General features: G+C 42.0%; 1 protein-coding gene and 1 pseudogene across 7 annotated transcripts in view; both read left to right on the top strand.

Annotated features, from left to right (window-relative positions):
• Positions 1 to 20,051, top strand: part of Chek2 (checkpoint kinase 2) — a 31,496-nt gene that overhangs the window by 161 nt on the left and 11,284 nt on the right. For 5 of the 7 annotated variants that reach the window (XR_003847165.1, XM_029556672.1, XM_029556669.1 and 2 more), the window contains exons 2-10: positions 117 to 275; positions 4,572 to 4,926; positions 8,157 to 8,281; positions 8,398 to 8,545; positions 9,286 to 9,376; positions 11,427 to 11,535; positions 14,573 to 14,626; positions 17,276 to 17,337; positions 18,614 to 18,713. Coding sequence is in view for 6 of the 7 variants with exons in the window: in XM_029556672.1 (XP_029412532.1) it covers positions 195 to 275; positions 4,572 to 4,926; positions 8,157 to 8,281; positions 8,398 to 8,545; positions 9,286 to 9,376; positions 11,427 to 11,535; positions 14,573 to 14,626; positions 17,276 to 17,337; positions 18,614 to 18,713 (1,125 nt within the window). In the remaining variant the exon portion in view is untranslated. The remainder of the gene's footprint in view (positions 1 to 116; positions 276 to 4,571; positions 4,927 to 8,156; positions 8,282 to 8,397; positions 8,546 to 9,285; positions 9,377 to 11,426; positions 11,536 to 14,572; positions 14,627 to 17,275; positions 17,338 to 18,613; positions 18,714 to 20,051) is intronic. The other 2 variants (XM_008854152.3, XM_029556671.1) reach the window with 2 other exon arrangements.
• On the top strand, positions 10,645 to 11,054 carry LOC115067803 (annotated as a pseudogene).

The following is a 20,051-nucleotide window of genomic DNA, read 5'->3' as shown; positions in this document are numbered from 1 at the left end:
ACGTGGGAACTCCTCAGTTTCCGCCTTCTCTGTTTAGCTGTGTGTATGGGGGGTGTGTGCGTGGGTGACTCTTTTTTAGCTGCCCTTGGAGGTGAAATTCATTTGTTACTTATCAGCTGAACAGGTCTGGACAAATGAGAAGGCACAGAGTTGGGCTCTTCTGGACCAGAGCGAAGTTTTGTAGAGTTCTGTAAATGTTAGTGGTTATTGCCAGTCTCTATATTCAATCCCCCATACTGAGAACCCTCCGCAGGAACTGGAAACCCACAGGCCAGGTAGGAGGATGTTTGGAGAGGGTGCATGAGTGTGTGGGGTGGGCTAGTAAGGAGTAGAGAGGAGGGAACCAGCCATCCTCAGTTTCTCTACATGAAGGAAAGATGGTGTGGCACCTTATAAAGGGCCTCTTGGATGCTTGAGGACTGCAATTCTCTTCATAGTCCTGGAATTCTGCTGTGGTCACTTTGTTTTTTCACTCACCACTGGCCTTCTGATAAGAGTAGCAAACATTTTCCAGGTTAGGGGAGGAACATTCTTTGTTCAACTCATTTCATCTTCAGATTAGGAAACAGATTCCTAGAGGCTGTGGTGATATATTTAAAGAGGGTGGTTCAGCGATTAAGAGCACTGGCTACTCTTAAAGAGGACCTGGGATCTGTTCCCAGCACCCACCATCCTTAACTCCATTTCTAGGGAATCTGATGCCCTCTTCTGACCTCTGCTGGCATTGCACACATGTGGTGCACTTACATACATGGAGGCAAACACTCATACACATAAATAAAAATTTTAAACAGCATGCAGAATTATGGTACCAGGGTCAGACTTGACTTGCTTCTAGCCTCTTATAGCTACCTCTTGACACTACAGTCTTTCTCCACTTGTTAGTGTGGAGTATTGCTCAAAAAAGCTTTAGTGGCTGGAGAGATGGCTCAAAGGTTAAGAGTACTGACTGCTCTTGCAGAGGACCTGAGTTCGATTCCTAGCACCGACATGGCGGCTAACAATGGTCCATAACTACAGTTCCAGGGGATCTTACACCCTTTGACGTACTCAGGCATTACATGACACAGGTGCACTTACACACATGCAGGCAATACATTTATACACATTAAAAAATATAATAATAAGGGGCTGGAGAGATGGCTCAGCAGTTAAGAACACTGGCTGTTCTTGTAGAAGACTGGCGTTCAAATCCCAGTATCCACATGGCAGTTAACAACTGTCTGTAATTCCAGTTACAGGGATCCTACAGCCTCTTCTCTTCTCCACCGGCATTGAACGACATGGGTGCACTTACTTACATGCAGGCAATACACTCATACACATAAAATAAAAATAAATATTTTGAAAAATGTGTAATGGAAATAAAATATTTTTTAAAAAGCTGCAGCGGGTCTGGGATGTAAGGCTTTGGGTTTGATCCCTGCTGGAGGTGGGGTGGGGTAGAGGGAGTTGAAACAACTATGGAGGGATACAGCCTAGCTCAGGCTTAATACCTGCAGACCCAGCTGTGTGTATGATTTAAGGAAAACGCATTAGGACCTACATAAACACAGTCAGTGGGAATAATATTCACCCGTATGTCATGTAGGGAAGAGGAAGTGGGCCTTATTACAAAAAGAAATCTGATTAAGTCAGCATTGAAAGTAACTTTACTGGTGGTTCTGCTTTTCAGAATGTTAACTATGCATCAAGTTAATTCAAGGGTGGGAGCCTCTTTTTCTTTGGTCTTTTTGAGGCAAGGTCTCCCTGTAGCCCCAGCTGGCCTGGAACTCACTGTGTAGACCAGGCTAGCCTCAAACTTGCAGAGATCTGCCTGCCTCTGCCTCCTAGGTACGGGGATTAAAGGCGTGTGCCACCACACCCAGCATGGGAGCCTCTTTTATGGCCCTTATGATCCAAGGAATGGTTCCTTCAAGATATCATATCCTTAAGGCCACTGGAAGCTTGGAAGATGAGCCCCAGAGCTACTTTGCACAGGGTTTACTGGAGTTGTTTAAAGCAGGGTTGCTTGTGTTTTGTGTCTTTAAGTGGTTTGTGTCTCAGGTGTCAGCAAACCTAGACTGAACATGAACATGGAAGGTGGTTCCTACCCTTTTGGAAAAAGCTAGGGATAAATGGAGTACCTGAGTTGGGGCTCTAACTCAGTAGGAGAATGCTTGCCCAGAGGCGTTGAGGCTATGGGTTTGACCTCCAACACCAGAAGGAACAGAAAAGAAAAACTTCTTTTCTTTTCTTTTTTGAGACAGAGTCTCACTATGTAGCCCTGACTGGCCTGGAACTCACAAAGATCTGCCCATCTGAGTGTTGGGATTACAGGTGTGTGTCACTAGTTACTATTTCAGGCAACAAATATTTTTCTTTCTTTTCTTCCTTCCTTCCTTCCATCCTTCCTTCCTTCCTTCCTTCCTCCCTCCCTCCCTCCCTCAGAGATATTAATCCCTCTCTCTCTCTTTCCTTTTTTGGTCTTTTTGAGACAGGGTCTCCCTGTAGCCCCAGCTGGTCTGGAATTTGCTGTGTAGACCACGCTGGCCTTGAACTCACAGAGATCTGCCTGCCTCTGCCTCTGGAGTACTGGGATTAAAGACAACAAATGAATTTCTTTTTCTTTCTTTCTTTAAAAAATTGAACAAGATAAATTTAATACAGATAATTATTAACCACAACAAATGGTTAGAGTAACAAGGGATGAGCTAGTAAAAAGTAAGGAGATAAAAATACATGTTGTAAAGCCAGGTCTGGTGGTGCACGCCTTTAATCCCAGCAGAGGCAGAGGCAGGTGGATCTCTGAGTTCAAGGCCAGTCTGGTCTACATAGTGAGTCTCAGGACAGCTGGGGTTACAGGGAGACCCTGTCTCAAAAAGACCAAAAAAAAAAAAAAAAAAAACCACAAAAAACTTGTTGTAAGAAGCTGTCAGCAATGCTAGGATTCAGACTGAGCACCCAGAGATAAATGTATTTCTTTTTTATTTTTTGAATTATTTTATTATTTTTATTTTATATGTGTGAGTATATTGCCTGCATGTATGTAAGTGCACCATGTTGTGCAAGCCCACAGAGGCCAGAAGAGGGTGTTGAATTTCCTAGAACTGGAATTACAGACAGTTGTTAGCCACCATGTGGGTGTTGGGAATTGAACCTGGGTCCTCTTCTCTCCAGCACCGACAAACATGTTTCTTTTTTGCTGGGATTAAAGGGGTGCGCCACCACGCCTGGCGACAAACATGTTTCTTAAAGGAGTGTCAGTGACACTTTTATAAATGATCCCACCGAAGTAGAGGAAGAGAGTTTCTTTTTTAATCGTTTTTGCCTCGGCCACCTGACCTTTCTCAAATACATACATAGTATTTAGGTGTAGGTTGATTTTATGAAAATGTTTGTTTTATTCGTAATTTTATTTATCTATTATTCTTGTGGTGTTGGTCATTAAGCCTGGGGTTTCATAGATGCTGGACAAGTACTTTACTACTGAGCCATATTCCCAGCCCTTTTATTCTTAACTAAAATTGGATGCTTGGGAGCCTTTATGTTCTCCCCTGCTACCTCCCATTTATTTGTAGCCTTCAGATAATTTCTTTTGTATTTTTCCTCAGTGGCTTATGACTATTAGACAAAAAACTGATCCAAAGAAAGTGATCTTATAAATAAAAGCTCAGTTCAGAAGACCCATAGCTCTAGACAGTAGGATTAAAATTCTGATAAGGAACTGGGTGTGGGGGCATATACCTTTAATCCCAGCCTTGGGAGTTAAGAGGCAGGCGGATCTCTGAGATTCAGGTCAGCCTGATCTACACAGCAAGTTCCAGGCCAGCTGGAGCTACAGGAAGATCCTGTCTTAAACACTGCTTGCCCTCAAAGAAAAAATTCTAATAGGGATTTTAATTTTTTCAGGGCATATTTGTCCTACTTTTCTTTTTGAGGTTGTTATGTTTATTCTTTTTTTTTTTTAAATTATTTTTAAAATTATGGGTGTGTGTGTGTGCCTGTGTATGGGTTTGTGCAAGTTTGTGTAGTGTCTTTCGGGGCCAGCAGGGGGTGTTGGAGCTCCCTGAAGCTGCAGTTATAGGCAGTTGTCATCTGTCAGACATGGGTGCTCCAGTCCTCTGTAAGATAGTATATGCTCTTAACCACTAGGCCATCTTTAAATTGCCTAAATTTTACACTTTTTGTGTGTTTGTGTTAGGTGATACTGGGGCTGGAATCCAGGACTTTGCACATGTTAGAAAAGTACTTTTACCAGTGAGCTACATTCCCTGTCCCATTCTTCACTCTTTTTTAAAAAAAGATTTATTTTATTTTGAATTATGTATATATGTGTGTCTATATGAGGGAATATGCACGTGGGAAGGCAGGAGCCCACTGTATCCAGAAGAGGGTGTTGGGTCCTCACAGCTGGAGTTACAGGTGGTTGTGAGCCACTGGATGTGGATGCTGGGAAATTAACTTGGGTCTCCTGCAAGAGCAGTATGTACTCCTAACTGCTGAGCTATCTCTCCAGCTCCCATCCTTCACTCTTGAACTTTAATCCTTGTTCTTTGAACCTCACCTTATTGTTGGACATTGCCTTTGAGGTTGTGATGTCTCGGGAGACAGATGCAGAGAGTCAGCAGTCCCATGGCAGCACCTCCTCCCAGACTCATGGCAGTGGTGCCTGTTCACAGTCCCAAGGTGGCTTCTCCACATCCCAAGGCACCGTCTCTCAGTTGCACCTCCTCTCCTCATCATCTCAAGGCACATCCAGCTCCTCCACCGGCACAGTGCCAACCTCCAGCCAGTCTTCCCACTCCAGCTCTGGGACGCTGAGTTCCTTAGAGACAGTGTCCACTCAGGAACTCTGTTCTATTCCTGAGGACCAAGAACCTGAGGAGCCTGTCCCTGTCCCTTGGGCTCGGCTATGGGCTCTTCAGGATGGATTCTCCAATCTTGGTAAGGCATTTTGTTGTATAGTAGAGTGTATTGTTTACAGAAGTAGTTCAGAAAGTTGTTAGGTTGTTGTAGCAGAAAGCTCAGAACTCCTGTAATGTCTGTAGTTTGGAGGTGACAAAAGATTTTTATAAGAGTCTATGGTGTTGGGTAGTGCACGAGCTGTTACTGCCATGGGCTCTATTTTTTTTTTTTTTTTTTTTTTTGGTGCTGAGGACTAAACTTGGGCTTTATGCATAGTAGACAAGAGTTCAAACCCCAGCCCCTTATTTTTATTTTGAGATAGAATCTTGCTAAATTATGTGTATGAGTGTTTTGCAGTACCCACAGAGGCCAGAAGATGGCATCCGATCTCCCTAGTACTGGAGTTACAGTTGTCAGCCACCATGTGCATGTTGGGACTGAACTTGTGACCTCTGGAAGAGCAGTAAATGCACTTAGTTAACCACTGAGTCATCTCTCCCACTCCTTGTTTATTTTTGAGGCAGGGTCTTATTCTGTAGCCCAAGTAAACTTGGAACTCACTATGTAGTTCCTTGTAGCCTTGAACTTGCATCAGTCCTCTTGCTTCAGCCTACCAAGTAGTTGGGATTGCATGTACCATGCACATCTGGCTACAAATTTATAAATTTGCATATGGATTTCCGTTGATGAAGCACCATTTCTAAAAGACACTCTTCTCTCCCATTTGAGTGGTCTTGGATTGTAAGCTGTTGGACAGGGGTTCTAGGATCTGAACTCTGGTGCTCATGACAGAGAAGCAAATCTTAACTGCTGAGCCATTTCTAGTTCTGAGGACCATTCTCTTCTGTTGCTTTATGTGTCTGTTTTTATGCTGTACCACAAAATCCTGATTACTATAGCTTTGTAGTAAATTTTGAAATCCAGAAGCATGAGTCCCAGTTTGCTCTTTTTTAAGGTTGTTTGGGCTGTTCTGTGTCCTTGCATTTCCCTATGAATTTTAGGATAATCTTGTCACCTTTTGCAAAGAACGCAGCTGAGGCTTTTGTGGGGATTACACTGACTCTGAAGATCAGTTCAATCCAGGTTCTCTAAAGTACAGAACCAATAGAATGAATGTATTACAAGGGGATTTATTAGATTGGTTTACAGAATGTAGTCTGGGTAGTTGAATCGTAGCTGTCTGCATGCTGGAGAGACAGAGAACCTAGTAGCTGCCTAGTGCAGGAAGCTGGATGCCTCAGCAGCCCCAGTCTGGCACTGAAGGCCAGGATTCCTGCAAGGCAGCTGTATTGAGGCTGAGGAAGCAGCCGAGGGTGGCAGCAATGATAACAGGGTCTGTCGACTCAGCAGGGAGGAGTGAAGGCAGGCAAGCAGGAAGCGCTGCTCTCCCTTGGACTGCATATCTGGGCAGATAGAAAGTCCCACCCACTCTGGAGGAGAGTCTCTTCCTCACTAATCCCTCCTGGAAATATCCTCACAGACCCACCCAGAGGAGTATCTCTTAGTTGTTTCCAGATCCAGTCAGATTGACAATCAAGTTTAACCAGGGTCTCACTAGGTAGCTAGGTAGCTTAGGCTAGCTCACCATTCTCTTACCCTTGGCCTCCTGAGTGCCAGGATTACAGATATGTACCACTGTACCCAACAGGGATGAACAATTATAACCATATTTTCTTTCATCTGTGAATGTGGGGTATCTTTTCAGTAATTTCAATCATTTCTCTATACAGTGGTTTTTTGTTTTGTTTTTTTTTTTGCATTTCAATGTACAAGTTTTGTACTTCGGGATTTTTTTTTTTTTTTTGACATAGAGTCTCATTAGCCCAGGTTGACTTTGAACTTACTTTGTAGCTGAGGCTAGCCTTAAACTCCTGATCCTTCTGCCTCCACCTCCTGAGTGCTGGGATTACTATCGCACCTAACTTTGTTCTGTTGGGACAGGTCTCACTCTGTAGCCTATCCTAGGAACTCACCAAATAGCCCATTCTGGTCTTGAATTCACTCATGTTCCTGAGTGCTGGGATTACAGGTGTGGACTGTAGACATGACTACCACACCTGTTTATAATCTGTTTTTATATATTGTTTGATTTAGGTGCAATTACTTTGAGCATTTTTGCATTTGCATTCTATTTATTTATTCTGGTCTTTTAAAAATATTTTATTTATTTTTTTATATTCTGTGTTTTGCCTGCATGTATGTAAGTGCACCATGTGCATGCAATGCCTATGCAGAGGTCAGAACCCCTGGACCTTGACTTAGGGATGATTGTTAGCTGCCATGTGGTGCTGGGAATCAAACCTGGGTCCTTTGGGAGAACAGCAAATGTTTTTAACTGCCAAGCCATCTCTCCAGCCCCCTATTTTGGTCTTTTTGAGACAGGGTAGCTCCAGCTGGCCTGGAATCAATTTGGAAATCCTCCTGCCTCTGCTCCCCAGGTCCCCTCCCCACCAGTGCTAGGATTAAAGGTATGCACCTCCATGCTCAGCTCTTTTTAATTTTTAAACATTTATTTATTTAATGTGTGTGCTTGTGCTACAGAGGACATGTGGTGGTCAGAGCATGACTTAAGGGAAGTGGTTCTCTCCCACCATGTGGGTCCTAAGGTAGAACTCAGGTCCTCAGGCTTGGCAGCAGACATCTTTAACCACTGAGCCATCTCACCAGCCTTGCATCTAAATTCCTTTTGTTGTTTTCTGAGACAGGGTTTCATTATGCAGCCCTGGAACTCTACTATGTAGACCAGGCTGGCCTCCAGCACATGGAGATATGCCTGCCTTTGCCTGCTGAGTGCTGTGCTGGGATTAAAGGTGTGAATTTGTAGTAATTTTTTTTTGGGGGGGGGGGACAGGGTCTCCCGGTAGCCCCAGCTGTCCTGGAACTCACTATGTAGACCAGGCTGGACTTGAACTCACAGAGCTCCGCCTGCCTCTGCTCCCAAGTGCCGGGATTAAAGGCATATGCCACCATACCCACTGAATTTTTAATTCTTTAAATGTTTGGGAGAATTTAAAATGAAGCCAAATGGGCCTACCCTTCCTTGGTTGGGAGTTCTTTGATTATTAATACCATCTCTACTTTTTTTAAATGAAGATTTTAATTTTTGTTATTTTAAAATTATGTATAATATATGTCATTTTAAAAATTATATATATATATATATATATATTCAATTGACTGCTTTTCTTCAAGGAGATGTTTGAGCACCTACTGAGGGGATTTTGATACATGAAATTCCACATCCTCTGCTACGTGCTTTTGTGTTACAGACTGTGTTAATGACAGCTACTGGTTTGGGAGGGATAAAAGCTGTGACTATTGCTTTGACTCCCCACTGCTGAAAAGAACCGATAAGTACCGGACATATAGCAAGAAACACTTTCGGATTTTCAGGGTAAGTGACAGTCAGTCATGTTCTTGGGAGAGCTGTAATCCAGTCATTGCTATTGGGCATCTTCCCACTGTTAATCCCTGCCATTAAAACTTTGCAATAAATATTCTCTATTTTAGGAAATGGGTCCTAAAAACTCTTACATTGCATACATAGAAGATCATAGCGGGAATGGAACCTTTGTGAATATGGAGCTTGTAGGAAAAGGAAAACGACGGCCTTTGAGTAACAACTCTGAAATTGCACTTTCACTTTGTAGAAATAAAGGTAATATTATCTCACAGTTACTGTGCTTTTAAAGACAGATTTATATTATATTTACTTATGTATATGTGTGTGTCAGTTTGAGTGTATGCCACATGTGTGCAGGTGCCCTTAGATGTCAAAAGAGCATATTAGATTCCCTGGAACTGGAGTTACAGGCAGTTGTGAACCACCTGATGTGGGTGCTGGGAACCAAATTTGGGTCCTCTGCAGCAAGTGCTCTTAAACCATCTCTCTGAGCCATCTCTCCAGCCTCTTGCTGGGCTTAACCTCCTAATAAAAGGGAAGTTGTGTCCTTGTAGAATATGACTTAAGTTAGTCAGATTAAGTAAGATAACATTCAAGAGTTAATGCCACCTTCCTAGTTGCATTAATTTTTTTCTTACCGACAAGAGTTTTTTCTTTGTGTGTGTGGTGTATGGATGTGTGCATGTGTTTGTGTAGGTGTGCTCACCTGTGCAAGTGGGTGTGGAAGCCAGAGGACAATGTTTACCTGTCACTTCTCCATGTTATTTATTTACATTTACTCATTTACTGTGTGTGTGTGTATGATTTTGTGTGCAAGCACAGGCTTCCACATGCCACCACTTACACGTGGATGTCAGAGGAGAACTGCTGGGAATAAGTTCTCTCCATCTACTGTGGGTTCTGGGGATCAAGCTCAGGTCATGGGGCTTAACAGAATTTTAGAACCAATTTTCTAATACTGAATTAAGAAGTCCATTTTCGTCCTTTTCTCCTAGTTTTTGTATTTTTTGATCTGACGGTAGATGATCAATCAGTTTATCCTAAGGAATTAAGAGATGAATACATCATGTCAAAAACACTTGGAAGGTAAGTTTTTTTTCTGTATGTAAAAAATAGATCACACTTCATTTCTTTTTTTTTTTTTTTTTGGTCTTTTTGAGACAGGGTCTCCCTGTAGCTCCAGCTGTCCTGGAACTCACTATGTAGACTAGGCTGGCCTTGAACTTACAGAGATCTGCCTGCCTCTGCCTCCAGAGTGCTGGGATTAAAGGCATGCGCCACCACACCCGGCTTCATTTCTTTCTTACATACTTTCATTGATTTTTTTTTTTTTTTTTTTTTTTTTTTTTTTTGTACTTGGTTTTATAACATTCATTATTACAAAACTGTTGAACATGTATTTGTGATAGGTCTATTACTGCTTTATTTGACAATGATCATTTCAGATCATGGAGGCCAAAAGAGGCCATAGGATCCTCAGAAGTGAAGTTACAGAAGGCTGTAGCTGCCATGTGGGTGCTGGGAACTGAATCTAGGTCCTCTGCAAGAGCAGCCAGTGCTCTTAACCTCTGAGCCATCTCTCTAGTCCCAAATTTTGATTTTTTGAGACAGAGGCTGACCTCAAACTCATGAACAATTCTGTCTCCTGAGTGCTGGGGTTACAGACATGAGCTACTGTACCCAGTGTATTTTTTTATTAAAAATGTTTTTATTTATTTTTTTGTGGGTATGTGCATGCCCTTGCAACACATGCATACAACAGTGTACCTATGGAAATCCGAGGACAACTTGCAGGAGTTGGTTCTCATCTTATATCATGTGGGTCATGGGGATGGCACTCAGGTTATCAAATGTGGCACCATGCTCTTTTACCCTATGAGGTATCTCACTAGCCTACTTTTGGTTATATGAGATAAGGTCTCTCACTGTGTGACTCAGACTGGCCTATATTTGCTGTATAACCCCACACTATCTTTGAACTTGAGGTCTTACTGCTTCACCCTCACAAATGCTGGTATTTTAGGCATGTACCACCACATCTGGCTTAATTTCACCCTTTATTTTTATTTATTTTATTTTCTTGATTATTTGTGTGTATGTGTGTGCGTGCGTGTGTGTGTGTGTGTGTGTGTGTATACATATTTGTATACCATAGCCTGCATGTGAAGGTCAAAAGATAACTTTTAGGAGTTGGTTTTCTCCTTCCACCATGAGTTCCAGAGATTGAAGTCAGGTTGTCAAGTTTGTACAGCAGTTACTATATTTGCTGAGCCATCTTGTCAGCCCCTACCCTTCTAAATTACATATGTAACTTAGTGTAAGGTCTTGGGTTCACTCTCCTTTTGGCCACCACCATGCCAGCCAGACTAGGGAAGATCTGGAAACTCTGGGGTTATGTGAGCCGAGGCCATGACTTTGTTGGTAAGCACAGAAGCACCTAGGAGGCCAGGGTAATGCTGATGGTATGTATCACCACAGGGTCAACTTTGACAAATATTATCCTGGTTACTTTGGGAAAATTGGTATGAGGCATTACTACTTAAAGAGGAACCAGAGCTTCTGCCCAACTGACAACCTTGGTAAATTGTGGACTTTGGTCTGTGAGCAGATATGGGTAAATGCTGACAAAAACAAGACTGGAGCTGTAGCCATCATTGATGTTATGTGAACTGGCTTCTACAAAGTTCTGGTGAAGGACAAATTCTTTAGCAGAGCTAAGGAGATGGTTGAGGACATGGGTAGCACCTGTGTCCTGATGGCTTGAAGTCATACAAGGAGGTTCATTAAATGCTAAATTCTTTTTGAAACAAAAAGATGTTGGGTTCAATCTCCAGTATTAAAAAAGATAACCATGTATGGTGGGAAAACACTTGTTATTCTATTTTTAAAATTTAGCAGGAGGATCAGGAATTCAGGGTTATCATTGGCCTTATAGCTAGCATGTGTGCCATGATGCCTTGTTTACATGGGTTCTGGGGATGTGAACTCAGGTCTCACTTGCATGACAAGCACTTTGCCCACTGAGTCATTTCCCCGGTCCCCATCTTTAATTTCTTATAGTCAAAGCAGACTTGAACATAGTGGATCTTAATGATGAAACATCATGAAAAGTTACTGTCTGTGTCTTTCCCATTAGTGGTGCTTGTGGGGAAGTAAAGCTGGCTTTTGAGAGGAAAACATGTAAGAAAGTAGCCATAAAGATCATCAGCAAGAGGAAATTTGCTATCGGCTCTTCCAGAGAAGCAGTAAGTACCTATGTTTGTAGCCCAAGTCTTTGCTCTTTTTTATAGTTTCAATAACTAATCCAACTACTCCTTCATTCTCTGGAGGAATGCACTGCTTACTGTAATACTTTTTCACTGTCTAACAGCACTGAAAAAGTTCTGTCTTTTGAGTAATCTAGAAACTTATTTATAATTTAGTTCCAGAAGTAATCGGTTGTATATAATCATGTATATAGCAAAAGGTCTTATTCTTGTCTTCCTGCTCAAAGTTGTTACAAGACTGTTTTTAAAGTAACAGAAAGGAAATCATAGGGAAAAAACAGTCAGAATCCCCAGTGTAACCCACTGCTCTTCCATTTTCCTATCATTTTGGTACAAATCAGTGTTTTGAGAGAGGTGAAATCGTCTTGTATAGACAGCTTGTCCTTCTACTTTCTGCATGTGCATGCTTACATAAACCCCTCCATTTCACCGCCTTAACACAGTTTACCTGCATCCCTCTCTTTTAGATGTTTCATTAAGCAACACTTAGGTTGTTTTAGCAGAAATGAAGCTTGTGAAGAGCAAAGCGTTCTAGTGAGTCAGGAGTGCTCCCTAAACAACTAAAAACAATTAAAAAAAATTTTTTTATTTGTATTTTATGTGTATGAGTGTTTTGCTTACATGTATGTAAATACACTATGTGCATGCAGTGCCTGTGGAAGCCAGAAGAGGGCATTGGATCCCCTGGAACTAGCACTATACACCATTGTTAGCTGCCATGTGGGTGCTGGGAACAGAACCCAGGTCCTCAGTCAGAGCAGCTAGTGCTCTTAACTTCTGAACCGTCTCTCCAGCACCTAATTTATTCATTTTTTTTTTTTTTTTTTTAAAGAAAGGAAAGGTGTATTTTGACTCAGTTTGAGAGTATAGTTTCTCTAACTGCAGTTAGGAAGTGTGAAAAACTGAAATGGTAAAGGAGAGAAACAGCCTGTTTTTCCAAACTCTCCTGCACCTGTTGTGACCCACAAAGCCTTAGATATTTTCCTAAGAGCCGTAAGCAGTGTCTGAGGCATTTTGCATGTTTGAATTTAGTTCTGAGATGGGAGTTGAAAACTGTACAAGTGTTTTGGATGATAACAGGACAGATTTGGAGAGATTCTCAAAGTCTAAACAGGCAAGGAATGGCCCTGATTTTAGCATAATTTATTTAGGTAATTCTCTTGTTGGTCTTTAGGTAATACCCAATTCTTTGCCTTTTTGGGTGCTGTGCTCTATTTTAGTGCTGATGCATTAGTCATAGACATTTATTTTTTGTGGTCCCGGGGATCAAACTCAGGGGCTCATGAATGCGAGATAAGTGTTCAACCATTGAGTTGCATTCCCAGTTCTTGGTTGCAGATTTTTAAAACTGAAATAGTTTGTATGTAGTAGTTACACATTTTATCAGTTCTTCTGCAGTGCACATTTACTGAATGATATTGCTAAATGTATTAGTCTCTCCACACATAACTCAATAGTGACACCAGGCCCAGTCCCATCACCTCTTCCTTGGCAGCCAGCTGTTTCTGGTTATTATACTTTAACATTCTTCACATTTTTTTCTCCCTAGACAATTCTATTCTCACATGGCAAGAGGAATTTCCGTTCTGTGTTCACTTTGCTACAAGCCTTTTCCCCTGTGATTCTGGATCTGTTTCCCATTTAGGGGAGAAGAAAATGTCTATTGTTCCAAACTTAGAGTAAATCTTTACTTCTTAATTTTACTCTCCCTCATTGGCCTCTTTATGACCCCTCTCTCATCAGAGGACACACATCCTGTAATGAGGGTAATAACTTACAGGAAAAGGCAAGACCTTAAAAGTAAACAACTAGGCCTTTTAGCCAAAGTCCATTTTACATAAATATATAATTCTATATCCTTTGCTAGTGGAGGGTGTAGCCCAGCAAGTTGAGTTATGAAGTTCACCCTTTTGGAATTGTGGAGAACAACTTCAGTCCTGTGAACCTCCTTCCCTCAGTCTCAACAAACATGTTAGTTTGCAGTTGAAGTTGGGTCTGCTTCATTAGACATCTGAGTTAACATTTTCTTTTATAGTAAATGTCTTCTTGTCTATGATTTTCATTTATCATCTAAAAAATATTTTATTGTTTTTATTTTGTGTGTAAGAGTGTATTGCCTGTATGTATGTAAGTGTGCCCCTCCCATGCAGTACCCACAGAGGTCAGAAGAGGGTGTCGGATCCCCTGGAACTGAAGTTATAGATGGTTGTTAGTCGCCATGTGGCGCTGGGAATTGAACGCTTGTCCTCTGCAAGAACAGCTAGTGCTCCCAACCACTCAGCCGCCTCTCCAGCCCCTCATTTATCTTTTTTTTTGGTCTTTTTGAGACAGGGTCTCCCTGTAGCTCCAGCTGTCCTGGAACTCGCTATGTACACCAGGCTGGCCTTGAACTCACAGAGATCCGCCTGACTCTGCCTCCTGAGTGCTAGGATTAAAGGTGTGTGCCACCACGCCTGGCTCATTTATCATTTTTTTATGAATGTGAATAATTCCCTGAGATAATTAGAATTAGTGGAAACATACTTGCTTCTGACAGGACCTGGGACAAGTTGCTTTGCTTCTCTCAACCTCAGTTGCCTCATCTGTAAAGTGGGGATAACTTTAGAATCCAGTTCAGTTGGGGATTATGAAGCTGTTGTGAGATGATCCTTGGGTTGGGATGCAGCTCGATGGTAGAATGTTTGCTTGGTATGGGGAACATCCTTGGTTTAGCTCCTAGTACTGGAAAAGAACAACAAAGCAAAACAAAAAAAGCCCACAACAGCAAAATATAGATTGGCATTGGGTCTGGCCATTTATTGAATGCTTACAACTTACCATTGTATTGTAGAATGAATTTAGGGGAGTTATTTAATTCATTAGGCTATAGGTTTTGATTTCTCTGAATGACTAGAGCTTGGTTTATAATTCAGACAGCCTTTACTCAACTGAGTTTTTTTTAACTGTAAATATTTTGAAAATGCTGGCAACTATGGTTATTAGTATTATTAACAAACTCTAATGTTATTTATCTAAGGACACTGCTCTCAATGTTGAAAATGAAATAGAAATTTTGAAAAAACTAAATCATGTAAGTATTACTATAACTCATAGAAACTTGTTTCGAAATATGGGAAGTGTGGAAAACATGTCAGTGTAACCCTAGGCTCCTTCCTCTGGATGTGTGTGAACACACGTACATGGACCTAGGTGTCATTTACCTTGGAAGAGTTTTATTCCAAAAGTTTGAGAGGACAGTACTGTGTAAAGTGCTCCTAATTTCATGATTTACTAATCACATGGTATTTCTTTTGAGATCTTTACCAAAACTATTCTCTCATGATAATTTGCCACAGTGACCATATTTGTAAAGAATAGTGAAGTTAATTATACATGAAGTTTTGGCACCCTTAAATACCTTTTATTTGAAGTAATCCGGTTAATTCCATTGGCACTTGACAGGTAGTGAGAAGTCGCATCCTCTAGCTGATGAGCCAGTATGGGTATCTATTGGGTGGAAATAGTTCTCTTTTTTGTTTCAGGGTGACTCTCTCAGTGGAAGGGCCTGTTATACTTCAAAAGTGTAGAAACATGTAGAGTGTGGGTCTGACCCTGTCTTTCTTTTGTTAGTTCTTTCAGCTTCTTCATTCATGAGTACCCATGAAGTCATAAACCATAAGCTCGGTAGGCCTTGGAGTTAAAGTTGACCCAAATCTTCTAGCCTGTTCAACTAAAGGCTACCTTATTCTTTTTAACTGCCAAACAAAAGAATTCCTTTTCCATTGTTTTGCTTCCTCACATCCCTCCAAGAACAAGAAAATCACTGAAATTGACACAGTATTTCAGTAGGTTGATTTAGAACTGGGTGGACCTGCTTGCTGGCCAGATGCTGAGCAGCTGGTGTTCCTGCTTGGTTTTCTTTTACTTTCTTTGTGACTTCTTCCTCCTCTCTGTACCTGCCAGGCTCACTTTGCCTCCCTGCCTGCCTCCTTTGCTATGTCCTTCCCTTCTTTCCCCTTTTCCTTCCTTCTACTTTTCTCCCCTCCCCCCTCCCTTTCTTTCATTTTTGTTTTGTTTTGTTTTGTCTTGCTGTATTAGTTACCCAAACTGCCTGCCTCCTGAGTGGTTTTTTTTTGTTTTTGTTTTTTGTTATTGTTTTGAGACAGGAACTTTTCATATTGCCCGGGATAAGCTAACTCCTGGCTCAAGTGATCCTCCTGCCTCAGTTTCCAAGTAACAGGGACTATAGGTGTGCTTTGTCTTTTTTTTTTTTTTTTTTTTTCCTTTTTCTTCTCTAACACATACTGTAGAGGATTAAGGCACTTGATGTCAAGCCTGACTACCTGAATTCCATCCCTGGGACTCACATGGTGGTGTAAAGAAAGAACCAACTTCCGAAAGTTCTCTGATCTCCATACGTGCTCCTTGGCATGTGTACATACACACACACACACACACACACACACACACACACACACACAATAAATGTTCTAAAAATCCCCACATCCATCTGAATTACTTACTGTTGTTTCCCTCAATATTTTATTGCTTATTTTGAGCCTTATAAAAATGGAAATCTTCAGTGACTGCCTCAGTGCTCAGCAGTGTTCCTCAGGCTCATCCATGCTGGGGAAGCAGTGGGGTCTTCATTGACTGCCTGATAACTGACAGCTCACTGTGGCAAATTCCACAGTTTTGATGAAATTTGCTTTGTAAGAAGAGCACTATGGTGATTTTTACCATTTTTCATTTTAATCCTACAACAAATGTAGCTCTCTTTTGTTTTCACAACATCCTTAATTCTCTCTGCTGGGGTCTGTGTCCCTGATGGTTACTCACCCAATCTTGTTCCTACCCTTACCACTGAACTTGACTGTCTGTTGTAAAAACAATAGGTGTGCTTTGTAAGTGGGAAATCATAACACTAAGCATGCATTTGAGACAGCCTAATCCCACTCTTCCCTGCCTGAAGTGTTCTGTCCCCTATATCAGTCAAATATCACAAACTATCAACCCTGTATGTAGCTCTATCTTCCCTTCCAGGCATGCTTGAAAGGTCTTATAAAATTGGACTTTGCTTCTTCCACTGGAAAAATGGGAGGATCTCACAGTACAGGGTGGTTCCAGCTGTACAGCTGGATGATGCTGATATCTGGCAGCATGACCCGGCTTCTCAACCAGCCTTATTTTCTGTTGTTGAGATGGTGTCTCCTATTGCCTAGCTGGTCTTGAACTTGCTGTGTAGATGAGGCTGACCTTGAACTCTTGATCTTCCTCCCTCCACCTCCAGGTGCTGGGATTATGGGTTAGCTTGATGGTGTCTGTCCTCTTTCTCCTTCACTCCTGTGCAGGGATTGAACTCAGGGTCTCAGGCCTGCTGTGCAAGCTCCTCATCACAGAGCTCCACCCCCAGCCACTTGCTGCTTACTCATGATACTTGTCAGGTTCCTTGAATCCTGTTTTGGACAGGTGAGGAGGAAGGCTGGCAAGATCTGGTTTCATTTCTAGGTAGAATATTCTCATATACAAATATCAGCTTCCCTTTCTGACATTATGGGGTAGAATGTTTCCTGTGTCCACAGACGAGTCAGCTAGACTCCACTTTGCCTTCTCTAGATATACTGGACCAAATGCCCACTCTGGGTCTTCCTGATCCCCTGGGTAGATGGATGCCTCGAATTCTGTGTCTTTTGAGGTTTTCTTTTTTGACATTTCTCACAATTTTTTTTCTCTTTTTTAGCCATGTATCATCAAGATTAAAAACTTTTTTGATGCGCAAGATTATTACATTGTTTTGGAGTTGTAAGTAGTAACGTTTTGAATTTCATTTACCATTTAAGTGCCTATAGTCAGAAAAGAATTGCATGTGGCCTTGCCTTTCTCATGCTAGGGCCCTCAGTGTGGATTTGGGGGGTGGGCTAAAGTGTGTGTGTGAGCACCCATGTACGTATGCATTCAGGTTAGGTAGCTCACCCAAAAACCCATAGGTGGGAAGGGTAGAATTGGGTTCTGACCCCAGTTGTCTGATTGTAAACTCCAGTTTGGCTGTCTGCATCAGTTTCAGCATCACGTGAAGGTACGGCAGGAACACAAACTCTTGGGCCTGCTTCCAGGCTCTAAAATCAGATATTCATTCATTCATTCATTCATTCATTCGTCGTCTTTTTTGAGATAAGGTCTCCCTGTAGCCCCAGCTGGCCTGGAATACACTACGTCGACCAGGTTGACCTCAGACTCAGAGATCCGCCAGCCTTTGCCTCCTGAGTACTGGGATTAAAGGTGTTTAAAGATCTGTGCCACCATACGTGGTAAGAGTCAGATTTTTAAAAGCCCCTAAGAATCGGGGCTAGAGAGATGGCTCAGCGGTTAAGAACACCTGCTTGTTCTTGCAGAAGACCTGGGTTTGAATCCCAGCACCCAAATGGCAGCTAACAACTGTCTGTAACTACAATCCCAGTGGATCCAACAGCCTCTTCTGACCTCCGGGGTCAGTACGACACAGGTGCACTTACCTACACGCATGCAATACACACATACACATAAAATAAAAAATAAAATAAAAAAAGCCCCTAAGAATCAATCATAAATGCCTATTACATATTCTCTCCATCTTTTCTTCCTATTCACCTGGAACATCTGATTGTGGGTGATGCTTATTAGCACATTAATTTTCCAAAAGATTCACTTTTTATTATTTTTAATTATATGTAGTATGTGTCTCCATGTGGGTATGTGCACCTATGAGTTGCATTCCCTGGAGGCTGTTGTGAGCTGCTAGTTGTGAGGTGCTAGAAATTGAACTCAGTTCTTCTGCAAAAGCTGTATGTGCTCTTAACCACTGAGCTGTCTTTCCAGCTTCGGACCTCATTAACTTAAAAATAGGAGTCAAGAATGAATAGAAATGTCACTTGTTTTGTTTTTGGTGCTGGTGACCCAGGCCAGGGCCTCAAGCATGTGAGGCAAGTGCTGCACCACTGAGCTACTCTTCCCTCCCTGCCTTCCTTGACTTGTCCAAATGACTTTGTTTCCATTATGCTGCCCTTCTAGGAATGACAGCCCTGCTTTGTCTGTGTTTCAGGATGGAAGGTGGAGAGCTATTTGACAGGGTGGTAGGGAACAAACGTCTGAAGGAAGCAACCTGCAAGCTCTATTTCTATCAGATGCTCCTAGCTGTGCAAGTAAGAGAATCCCTCTTCTGCTAGGCTAGAACCAAGGGATGGGAGAAAAGCTCAAGGGGTTTTGTGTATTTGTTGTTCTGTTCTTGGCAAAAATCCCTACCCCTGTGATGCAGATGATACAGCTCTTGTGAATTTAAGAGAGTAAGGAAAGGCACTAAAGAAATAAATGTATGCCAAGCCTGGTGCAGGCCTGGAATCCAGCTACTTGGAAAAGCTGAGGCAGGACTCTTAAGTTCAAGGCTAGCTTGGGCAATTTAGAGAGACAAATAAAGTAAAATAAAATAAAATTTAAAAATTGAATAAAATAATAACAGTCTCAAAATACAAATTGAAAAGAGGATTGGGGATAGACTTCAGAGGTAGAGTGCTTGCCTAGCATGCATGAGTCTGTAGGTTCCCTCCCTAGTAACACACACACACACACACACACACACACACACACAGCCCCATGCCTACACACACACACACACACACACACACACACACACACAGCCCCATGCCTCCCATCTTGTGGAAATCTTAACAAATTCCATGGTGGTAATTACCTCCTACATTTTCTTTTCTTGAAAGCCCACTCTGGGCAGGAAGTGGTGTGGATTGCGAGCAGTTACTGTACTGAGTGAAGACTGAGGGAGACTTTCCTGGGTTTGGCCCACCTGGGCTTTTCTTTCTTGATCTTTTTACCATATTTATTTCCCAGTGGAAATTTTTGGTAAGAATTTTTGTTTGGCTTCAGAGGTGGTCCAGAGGTTGAATTCTGTTGTCACAACCCTTCCCCACCTTTCTTCCTTTTTCTTTCTTTTTTCTTTTCACAGTGTTGGGATGGAACCCAGGGCCCTGTACTTGCTAGGTAAGAGCTATATCCCTAGCCCACAAGCTCTTTGTAAGCAACTTTTTTTTAAACTTTAAGTTTTTTAATGAGAGGGTCCCTCTGGGTGTGGTGGCACATACCTTTAATCCCAGCACTCGGGAGGCAGAGGCAGGCAGATCTCTGTGAGTTCAAGGCCAGCCTGGTCTACATAGTGAATTCCAGGACAGCTGGGGCTACAGGGAGACCCTGTCTCAAAAAGACCAAAAAAAAAAAGAGGGTCCCATACAGTATAAACTTAAACTTCCTGTGTCTCAAGACTAGATTTGAACTCCTGATCCTCCTTCTTCCACCTCCCAAGTGTTGGAATTGTAGGCGTGCACTGCCATGTCTGGCTTCACAGTCCTTTGTTAATGTTGGCTGTCATGCAGTTTGATTCCTTATTATTTCTTTTCCTTATATTATTAACCAACAATATAAAGATGAATTGTGTACAGATCTGTAGATGTAGGATATTTTGATTCCTGATA

The sequence above is a fragment of the Nannospalax galili genome, unplaced genomic scaffold (genome assembly GCF_000622305.1).
Source record: "Nannospalax galili isolate Female #2095 unplaced genomic scaffold, S.galili_v1.0 scaffold1327, whole genome shotgun sequence".
NCBI classification, from domain to species: domain Eukaryota; kingdom Metazoa; phylum Chordata; class Mammalia; order Rodentia; family Spalacidae; genus Nannospalax; species Nannospalax galili.
The sequence above is the reverse complement of the archived record's forward strand: the minus strand, read 5'-3'. Positions and strand labels throughout refer to the sequence as shown.